This window comes from Nicotiana attenuata, unplaced genomic scaffold, assembly GCF_001879085.1.
Source record: "Nicotiana attenuata strain UT unplaced genomic scaffold, NIATTr2, whole genome shotgun sequence".
Classification (NCBI taxonomy): domain Eukaryota; kingdom Viridiplantae; phylum Streptophyta; class Magnoliopsida; order Solanales; family Solanaceae; genus Nicotiana; species Nicotiana attenuata.
Window position 1 is genome coordinate 210,687 of NW_017671838.1, and position 11,647 is coordinate 222,333.

The 11,647-nt window shown below is 39.7% G+C and overlaps 1 protein-coding gene across 1 annotated transcript; it reads right to left on the bottom strand.

The window, feature by feature from the left end:
- Positions 1-8,785: 8,785 nt before the first annotated feature.
- On the bottom strand, positions 8,786-9,445 carry LOC109210487. The gene has a single exon (XM_019373909.1). The coding sequence runs from the start codon at positions 9,443-9,445 to the stop codon at positions 8,786-8,788; it is 660 nt and encodes a 219-aa protein (XP_019229454.1).
- Between the last annotated feature and the right edge of the window lie 2,202 nt (positions 9,446-11,647).

Here is an 11,647-nt window from a genome sequence, read left to right on the forward strand (position 1 = left end):
TTCATATAACGGGGAAACTGTAACCAATTTTGCGGCCTTTTCTTTGCTTTGCTTTGACAAAATTAAACTGAAAGAGACTCAAAAAAAGTAATGCAAAAGAAAACATTAAGGTGAAATAATAGGTATTACAACTTAATCAAGAAGCGTCCCTTTCAGGGGAAAAAATAAGAAAGGACTTATCTGGAGGAATATGCTGACTTCAATGAACATGACATGCACTTTGGACCGGATGCCCGATCCGTGAGCTATCTAATTATTGAAATATGTTGTATGCTTCCCTTTGAAGCTGAGTTCTTTGACTTAACCATGCTTTTGCCGGAAAATATGAAGACCTAAATCGATCAATATGCCCTTTGTGGGTTTTCACCAACTGACCTCTCTCATTTATCTTTCTCTCATCTCACAGTTGCCTTATAGTGCCCATGAGGGTTTCTACCAATAAGACTCTCTCATTTTATTTTTCTCTCTTCAAAATGGCTGAGGTATCACTATAATATACCAACTTAGCATCCTCGAAAGTTGATCAGAAGGTCTTAAAAGGGAAAGGTAAAAAGAACTATTCAACTGAATTACAACTTTTGGAACCATTTTGACGAAAAAGCCGTCAAAAAATAAAATAAAATCATGCCCCAGTTTCTTTGAATATTGGGAAAATGTGGATTTTTGTTTTGGTGTGACCGAACCCCAGAGTGAGGATGCCTACGTATCCTTGCTAAATCAGGTCGGACGTAGTTCAATTAACATGAACTTGTTTTGATGATTTTTCTTTCTTTATTTCTTTTTTTTCTTTTTTCTTTTTTTTTTTGATTTTTTTGATTTTTTTTTATTAGGTACATTGGTTCCAAAAGAGGGGAAAACAAAGAAATATAAACGAGACTTCAAAGGGCTAACTAGGGTTGACCAGTGTTTGGGTAGCGAGAATGATAGCCTTTCGTCATCCCAACCTGAGAATGCTATGTGTGTGTGTATATATATATATATATATATATATATATATATATATATATATATATATATATATATATATATATAAAATGCCCCAACAGAAGAGTGTCAGACATAGTATCTCTTGATCGCATCTGCATTGATGGATATATCTATCACCTTTCCTTCTATATCTGCCAAGTGTAGAGCTCCTTTTGACAATACTTTCTTGATGAGGTAAGCACCTTGTCAATTCGGGGCAAAATTTCCTTTTGCTTATTCCTAGTGCGGAAAGATGCATTTCAAAACAAGCTGTCCTACCTCAAATATTCTTGGGCGCACTTTCTTATTGTAAGCGCGTGCCATTCTTTGTTGGTATAACTGACCAAAACAAACTGCCGCCAAACGCTTTTCATCAATTAAACTCAACAGTTCCAATCGGGACTTGACCCAATCAGTGTCCTCGATTCCTGATTCAACAATGATTCGGAGAGAGGAAATCTCAACTTCAGCAGGTATGACCGCTTCAGTGCCATAAACCAATAAGTAGGGTGTTGCGCCAACTGATGTACGGTCAGTTGTCCGGTATCCCAAAAGAGCAAAAGGCAGTTTCTCGTGCCATTTTCTAGACCCTTGGACCATCTTCCTAAGAATCTTCTTGATGTTCTTATTCGCAGCTTCAACAGCTCCATTAGCTTTGGGCCGGTAAGGAGTAGAATTGCGCTGCTCAATTTTAAATTGTTCACATACCTCTTTCATCAGATGACTATTCAAATTAGCAGTATTATCTGTGACATCATCTCGCTCCATAGTAAGCCAATAATATACTGGTGGCACTTGCGAACAAAACGAAAGCAATCTCGCTCCATAGTAAGCCAATAATATCCTGCCCGAAGGATTTTCTTTGCTAGAACATATCCATTCATGTGCGGACCACAAACTCCCGAATGCACCTCATTCAAAATCATTTCAGCTTCTTTGGCATCCACACATCTCAATAAATTCAAATCCGGGGTTCTTTTGTATAAGATTTCCCCAGTCAAAAAGAAACCATTAGAGAGTCGCCTAATAGTTCTCTTTTGATCCCTATTGGCATGTTCAAGATATTCTCTTGTTTTCAGAAATTTTTTAATATCACGGTACCATGTTTCACCATCCGGTTCTAGTTCAACAGTATTGCAATAACCATGTTGATCCCAAATTTGAATTTCTAATGGGTCAATGTGAGTATTACCCGGATACGGAAGCATTGAGGCCAGGGTGGCCAAGGCATCAGCTAATTCGTTGTGAAACCTGAGAATATACCTGAACTCAATGGACTTGAACCTTTTGCTAAGATCCTCCACACATTGTCTATATGGAATGAGCTTGATGTCTCGAGTTTCCCAATCACCTTGAGCCTGCCGAATAAGCAAATCTAAATCTCCCATTACCAACAGTTCATGCACATTTAGGTTTATTGCCATGTTCAGACCCATGATGCAAGCTTCATATTCTACCATGTTGTTTGTACAGAAGAAATAAAGTCGCGCCGTGGCAGGGTAATGTTGCCCAGTAGGTGATACAAGAATTGCCCCAATCCCTACACCTTTGATGTTGACAGCCCCATCAAAGTATAATTTCCAAATTTGATTGTCATCTTGGACTACTTCTTCAACTAAATTAACCTCTTCATCTGGGAAATATGTGTTCAAAGATTCATACTCATCATCAACCGGGTTTTCTGCCAGATGATCAGCTAAAGCTTGTGCCTTCATAGCAGTACGCGTGACATAAACAATATCAAACTCTATGAGCAAGATTTGCCACTTTGCTAATCTACCAGTTGGCATCGACTTCTGAAAGATGTACTTCAGAGGATCCATTCGAGATATGAGGTAAGTTGTATAGGCCAAAAGATAATGTCTAAGCTTTTGGGCGATCCAGGTTAAGGCACAACATGTCCTTTCCAAAATAGTGTATTTGGCCTCATAAGTAGTGAACTATCCATTGCTGACAGATATAAAAACAGAGGCCTACCAGGTTCCGGCGGGACCAAAACAGGGGGATTTGACAAATATTCTTTGATCTTATCAAAAGCTTCTTGGCACTCATCTGTCCATTTGATAGCAGCGTTCTTTTTCAACAACTTGAAAATAGGCTCACATGTGGTGGTAAGCTGCGCGATGAACCTGCTGATGTAGTTCAACCTCCCGAGTAAACTCATGACTTCTTTTTTATTCTTCGGGGGAGGCAGCTCTCCAATGGTCTTTATCTTGGAGGGATCTAACTCAATGCCTCTTCGACTAACTATAAAACCCAAAAGCTTCCCAGAAGGAACTCCAAATGCACATTTGGCTGGATTAAGTTTGAGATTATACCTTCGTAGCCTTTCGAAGAACTTTTTCAAGTCTTGCACATGGTCATCTTGTGTTTTGGACTTAATGATCACATCATCAACGTACACTTCAATCTCTTTGTGCATCATATCATGGAAGATGGTGGTCATGGCCCTCATGTAAGTTGCCCCTGCATTCTTCAAACCAAATGGCATGACCCTATAACAATAAGTTCCCCATGGAGTGGTGAAGGTGGTCTTTTCTGCATCTTCTTCATCCATCAGAATTTGGTGATACCCGGCATAAGAATCCACAAAAGATTGGATCTCATGTTTAGGACAATTATCAAAAAGGATATGAATGTTGGGTAAGGGAAAGTTGTCCTTTGGACTTGCTTTGTTTAAATCCCTATAGTCAACACAAACTCTGATTTTCCCATCCTTCATTGGAAGCGGCACAACATTTGCTAACCATGTAGTATATCGGACGACCCTGATCACATTAGCATTTAGTTACTTCGTGATTTCTTCTTTAATCTTATCACTCATGTCTGTCTTAAACTTCCTTTGTTTTTGCTAGATTGGTGGAAAATTAGGATATGTGGGAAGCTTATGGACCACTAAATCGAGACTTAAACCCGGCATGTCATCATACAACCAAGCAAATACATCTCTATACTCGAACAAAACTTGAATTATGGCAACTCTCGTCTTTTGTTCAGTATGAATGCTTATTTCTGTTTCTCTGGTTTCTTCAGGACTTCCTAGGTTAATTGCCTCAGTTGCATTTAAGTTAGGCTTAGGCTTATTCTCAAATTGATCCAATTCTCTTTTTATTTCCTTAAAAGCCTCATCTTCATCATACTCAACTTCTTGATTCATTATTTCGAGATTAGACAACTTTTTAAGATCTGGGCATGAATTCCGCGTGCATGTCATGTTTTTAAAGCCAGCATTAACGAAACTGAAAATGATAAGAAATTAACAAAAATTAGGGAAAGGAAAAAGACAGAATTGTACTATGAAATTGGAACTTCATTTCATTGAATTTGAAAGGATAGAAAGGTTAACATCAAAGCAAAGTAATTCAACTAAAATATCTGGATTACAACCCTGAAAATAATCCAAATACAGAAAAAGCAACAAAATGGACTACCAAGACTCCTTCCTGATGGGAAGAGGAGTTGCTTCCCAGTTGTTGAGCGAGGTATCTGGACCAATCAGCTGAACACTTGCACGGCTAGGGCCCTCACCAACTTGAACCATATTGATCCTATAGAACATCTCCTTGAGACCCTGGCAAACTTCATCAAAGTCATCCTGAGTAGAAGGATTTTGGACTTCTTCAAATTTTGGCTTGACAAAAGAGTAGGCAATGTGAGGGATTGGTTTGGACAATTTCCAACCATTCTTCTTGCGGGCCTTGGCTCTGTTTATGTCAGTTGATGTTGGTTTAAAACCCAAGCCAAATTTATCTTTCTTCGAAAAGGGAGCAATGGGGTTCACAATTCCCTACAGGGAGGATCCTAATCCTTTTCCTGGTTCATAGCCGTTCCTCAACATCAGCGAAGCTACCATCATAGATGTGGCTGAAAGACGGGGATGCAGAATTGGTTTTCCTTCTTCCACTTGTTCCACCTCAATCACCTCAAATGCTTGATATATGAGGGATTCACATCCTTCCTTGGCCTCGATATATGGAATGGACGGGTCATTATAGATGGATGAGTCGTCCTCCCCATGAACAACAATTTCTTGCCTGTCATACTCGAATTTGACCATTTGATGTAGGGTGGATGGTACAGCTCTGGCCATATGGATCCACGGCCTTCTTTAGGAAGTTTTCATATCCAACACTTGAAAGACAATGTTAAAATCAACCGGGCCAATTGTCATGGTGAGTTCGATTTCCCCAATAGTGTCTCTTCTTGAACCATCAAAAGCTCTGATGCTGACATTACTAGTCCAAATTCTGTTAGTGTCAATGTTCAGCTGTTGTAGAGTAGAAAGAGGGCATACATCTACACTTGAGCCTCCGTCAATCATGACTCCTTTTATGTAATGCCCTTCACATTTGACCATAAGATGCAAAGCTTTATTGTGCCCATCCCCTTCCTCAGGCAAATCATCATCGCTGAAAGAAATTTTGTTCACCTCAAAGAATCTTTCAGCCATTTTTTTAGCTGATTCACCGTTGTCTTTTCTGAGACATATGCCTCGTTCAAAGTTTTGATCAACACAAGGCGATGTTCTTTCGAGTGCAAAAGCAGAGATAACAAAGATATCTGAGCAGGGGTTTTCCTTAATTGGTCAATGATTGAGTAGTCTTGCATTTTCATCTTCTTAAGGAATTCCTCCGCTTCTTTTTCTGCAACGGGTTCTTTCACTGGCAAGTGACTTTCCCTGGCTTGCTTAGCTTTTCTCAATTCCTCTGGTGAGTAGCACCTTCCAAAGCGGGTCAAGCCCCCCATTTCATCTATTTCTTCCACTATCTCTTTTCCTTTGTATGTCATGACAGTCTTGTTATAATTCCAGGGAATAGCTTTTGTGTTTCTCACTGGGAGTTGTGCAACAGGATCACAACTGGCTCTGTTATACTTCTCAAACCATTATTTGGAACAATCTTTTGAATGTTCCCAGGGATGTAAAGTTTTGGCCCACCCAATTGAACCTCAACCTTTTTTGTGCTTCCAGAGACATAGAGAACCATTTTTTCAGAATCTGCCAAGTTTGAACTAAAACTCGCACCTTTCATAATCAATGGTGCAAATTGCGGCGGGCTTACTATCACTTTTGGCTCTTGCCCTATGGTTCCAACAACCATCTCTGTCTTGCTAGACTGCTTATAATCCCGATCATAACAAATCATCGCAATAAAATGTGTATTATCATGAGCTGGGAGCGGATTGTTTGTGATATTAGGAGTATCCTCATTGTTTGTCACCACAATTGCCTTTGCTTCAATCAAATTTTCAATGGCTTTCTTTAATGTCCAACAATTTTCGGTACTATGACCTTGGGTGTTAGAGTGATACTCACATCATGCATTGGAGTCAAAACCTTTTGAATTAGGATTCACATAACGCGGCATGATAGGTTCAATCAACTTCAACTGCATCAACTTTCCAAATAGGCTTGTATACGATTCTCCAATTGGAGTGAACTCTTTCTTTGGCTCCCGTTCTCTCACATATTCCTGTCTGGGACGAGGATTATATGGCACCTGAAAATTTGGCCGGAGTTGACGGGAGCCTTGTGGAATCGGTGCCCGCCATTATTGGTGATTGGGAGGCCTAGCATAAGCCAGAGCATTAAACACCGTGTATTGTTGCAAGGGAACTGAGTACCGGGGACCCTGAGGCGGATAATAATGTTGAGGACAATTGGATTGTCCTTGTTGGAATTGCACATAAGAAGGAACTATTCCTCTTTAAACTCCCCCGAACCCAGATGCCATCATGAATCCTTCCTCCTTCTTTTTTCGATTTCCGAAACTGCCTGACCCGCTTTGAATTGCTTGTGTGGTCGCCTTAAGGGCTGCCTGACTCACAATTTTTCCCGACTTCATGCCATTCTCAATTATTTCCCCAATCTTAATCGCCTCAGCAAAAGGTTTACCAATGGCGGCTAACATATAATGGAGGTAATCAGGATCCTGAGCTTGGAGAAAATAGTCAATCATTTTTGCCTCTTTCATTGGTGGTTTGACCCTAGCAGCCTGCTCTCTCCACTTGATTGCATATTCTCTAAAGCTTTTTGTTGGTTTCTTCTTTATGTTGACGAGAGAAGAGCGGCCTGGCACTATATCAATATTGTACTGAAACTGTTGGACAAAATCTTGAGCTATGTCGTTCCAAACATGCCAGTGAGAGATGTCTTGATCTATGAACCACTCTGACACAATTCCTGTCAAACTTTTCCCAAAATAGGCCATGAGTAATTCCTCTTTACCTCCTGCTCTCCTTAGTTGGTTACAATACCTTTTCAAACGGGCAACGGGGTCACCATGCCCGTCATACTTGTCAAACTTGGGGGTCTTGAAGCCGGGTGGCAAATGAACATGGGGGAACATGCATAGATCGTTAAACGAAACACTCTTGTGGCCTCCCAAACCCTGTATGTTTCTCATGGTTTGTTCCAAGCTCTTCATTTTTCTGGTCATTTCCTCTTGTTCCATATTCTTGTCGGGCTTTTCGATCTCAACTGGGAACATGTTATGAGGAGTGTGCTTGTATGAATCTGGAACCTTGAAAGTCAGTTCTAGAGAATAATGTTGGGCATCATGAGCATTCAACTCTGGTTCATTGTTGAGCTTTTGAGCGAGAGCCGGTTGAGGAACGGTGAAAGTAGGGACAATAGGTACGGTAGGTGGGTCATTTCTAAGGGGTGCGGTTGGAGGACGTGGAATGGAGATACTGGGGATAGTGGGAAGGTTAATGCTCGGACTGAATCCAGGTTGGTACAATGGGTTACTTGTTATGGAGATGGGCACTTGATTTGCAACTGACACATTATGAAGATTATCCGAAGGCCCTATGGTAGTGAGGGTGGTGCTTGTCCATTCACCCAAGCTTGGTACATCTCTGCCAATTGTTGTTTCAACACTCTTACTTCTTCAACCAGTCTCGAACCTTGTTCGACCAATTGTCCATGGACATCATCATTATCTGACTCATTCTCACTATTGTTTGCCATTCTACTTTTTCCTTTTGATCTCGTGTTGTAAGGATGAGTCGCCAGTTTAAACCACAAACCAACCACCTCTGTTTAACTTTATCTCTTTAAAAATGACAAACAACAAACGTGTTAGAGTTAGGCATTTTGCAGATATTAATCACACATTGTATGCCATGCACCTAATGCCATTTTCATTTCTAAAATGATTTTGGAAGGCTTCATGCTTCATCCCGGCTTATTGGTTTATTTCCTTTTGAATTTGCTGTTCTTTTTTTTTCCCCAGATTAATTATGGCTATGATCACATCCGATGAGGATTGCCCACGTATCATGACGCCACATGAATCATACCATTACATAGAGAAATAATAACAATTCTGATGATTTTTGTTTTTTTTAATTTTTTTTTAAAAAAAAATTAAAAATTAAACAAACTAAAATATTTTTCATTCATTTTCAGTCAATTTTTTTATATACAATGAGAGAAAAGGAAATATATACAAACTGACTCTACTGACTCTAAAGACATAAACATGACTAGAATAAACTAAACTTTGATAAGAATAAAAGACTCCAAATATAAAATTAAAAATGCGACAAATAAAAATAAAACTAAGAACTAATGGACTTCACTAAAAATTTAATCTTCAATGGTCTTCTTGCTTAAACTGATATCATCAATGGTCTGCATCTCTTGGCCTCCACTCTCCCCCCAAAGTCTCGTACAAATTCTAAAACACCGCCGGCAACTGTGGAACGAGGGAACGTGCTTGTTGACCAACTTCCTCATTGTTTAGACGATGATCATCATGAACATATGGTGCTTTTTCTGCCAATCGAAGTACCTGCTCTCTAGCTTGCCCCATATTCAGGTGACAATTCTGCAACCAAGGGCATGCCCCATCTGAGCCTCACGTCCCTCATATTCTTCAATGCGACGGTTTAACACACCTCTCTCAATCATCCACTGACGCCGCTCTGCCTCAAAATCTGTGTATTGATGACCCCTCTTCTGCCTTTTTATTTCTTCTAATTGTGCATAAAGCTGACTCTTTGAGCGTATCCAGTGGGCCCTTTCTGTTTCAAACTTCTCTTTCTGCTGATCAAACTCCAGTTGTTGCTGGTGCTCATCCTCTTCAATGATACTCAAATCTTCTTGCAACTTATGTATTTCAGCATTTTTGTTTGCCTCAACTCTTCTGATTAAACCAATCGTGTTTGCCAGTTCTTCTTCTAAGCGGGTTGCCTCATTTTTAGCCTGCTTTATATCTTTATCCATGACCCTCAAGGAAGATTGATAATCTTTCTCAATATTTAAACGAATCCGAGCAACTCCGGCTTTCTTCTGGGCTTGTTGTTTGGCTATGGTCCTCTGAGCATGGTCCAATTCCTCTTTCAGCTTTTCTATAGTTCTTTGATCATTTCTCTTCCTGTTCGACCCCTCAGGCCTATCTCTAAGCGGCGTAGGATCATGAAACCAAGTAATATATTCAGGAATCATCTCTCCACGATCTCGATCTTCTACCATCTCATTCAACTCCAAGACTTTACTTGCATGCCAAATTTTCATAATTTCCTCTTCGTCATGAAGTTGATCTTTATTAAAATCATAACAGAACTTGCTCATATCTCATGTTGGTGGCACCTCCTGTCGTCGTGCAAACTGGCGCATTATCCGAAGTGGAGCATAGGGGTGAACACCATCCAATCCTATGAGTACCAAATAAGAATGGTATGCAGACTCACAAATGACCTCTTTAGAAGAAAACCAATCGTAGTTCCATGTGATCTGTTTGGCAGACAAAGTAAGAAGTAGTTCTTTCCAGGCGTCAATCCCTTCAGGTAAGTCACATTTGTCAATTCTTTTCTGGTGGTCATAAGTGTGATTGGGCTAGAGCTCACTAAAATTAGTGATCGTAGGATGACGATAAAAATTCTCCAAAAACCATATCTGTAATAGAATGTTACAGCCATCAAAGTTTCGTGCGCCCAATTTACATCTAGTTAAGGCACGAAAAATGGAAGAAAGAATCATAGGGGCCAAAGTATAATCATCCCTTTTTGAGGTCAGAGCCTCCACTACACCTGCCAAGCGGATGTCAATTCGTCCTTCCCTTTCCGGAAAAACTACACGCCCCAAAAAAGCAACCATAAATGCAAACCTTCTGTGTATCTTCCATGTTTCCTTGTCTTCCTTTGATTTAAATTTTTCCACATTCCTTTCGAAATTGCATTCTAGGTCGTACAAGTGAAACAGAAATCCCAACCTAACCCACTTGCCTCCTAAACCTTCATATTGTCCGTAATTTATGTTCAAGAGCTTCAAAAACTTACCCTCATTCACATTTTTTGGTACTATGGGCCTTTGGCGGCGAAGATTGCGGCCCCACCCCTGGAAATGGGCGATTTCCTCCAAGGTCGGAGTCATTTCACAGTCAGTAAAATGGAACACATTATTTTCAGGATCCCAATGCGGAATCAAAGCTTCGATCACATCCCTACCGGGCTTGATCGTCATCATGTGAACCAAATGTCCCAAGTACTTCTTTATCTGGTCTCGCTCGTATTCCTTAAAATTTCTCCACCTATCCCACAATAATTGTGGTATCTGATCAACAATATAAAAATCCGGTATCCCTTCTGACCTGGGCCTCTTTTCAGACTTACCTCTTTTCCCACTCATGGTGCACCTGTTTATCCAGATACGGGGTTAGGTTTTAATCAAATATACTATTGACACAAAAATTCCGATTTCTCGGGTTTCTATAAAAATAAAAAATAAAAACCAAACTGTGGGACTAAAAAAAATGGTTAAATTAGTAATATAGTCATGAAATAAAAAAGTAAAAGGCCCAAAATGAATATTTTTTTTTGTTTTTTTGTAAAACCAAGTAAAAAAAATAATAAAAAAAAAGGCCTCCCATGTTGCATTTCCGAGGAAGGTTTCAAGGCTATTTCGAAAAAAGACCGGATGCAAGGGCAAAACTGGTTAAAAACTGACAAAGTGACTATATTATTTATTATTATTATTTGAAAAAAAATAATAAATCATAAATAATAGTCCATAGAAACCTTTTTTTTTATTTTTTTTAAGATAGGGTTGAACCTGATGAAGGTTACCTACGTATCTCACATCCGGTGAGAATCAAACCCGCGTAGTTCGGTTAACATAACTAAAAAAAACTATTTTGAAAATTGTAATTTTACATACCAGAATCCTTCAAAATTTTATTTTAAAAAAATGGGTATCTTATGAAAAGTTGGAAATTTTCTCTTTCCCTCTCCTCTGTTCAATCAGTCTATCCTAAAGGCGGCCAACATTTGAGTGAAGCCTACCAAATAATGTTACATATAGCACATAAAGATGAACATATTGGTCCAAAAAATTGATACCTATCCTAGACGGGCCCGGCCCCTGTGCTGAGTCCCGTTAAGTTCAATGCACATGATGCAAATAAAGCATAGCCTTCTAGGGATATTCATTGGCTTGTGGCTTGTTCTTCTAAGCTTTCAAATCCTAAAGGAGATGGTATCTAGACCTGGCTTACCCGGGTGGACAACCTGAGCCGAGGAGCGTCAAGCGTCACCAGTAGTAGAACAGCATTGGCTAGCTAACTGCTCTCTCGCCTAAACATGTGTGACTAAATCCTTCACCAGAAGCTGGTAGGCTAACTGGCTTTATCTCAAGACAGAAATTTTGTGATGCTGGTAGGCAAACACAACATAATTA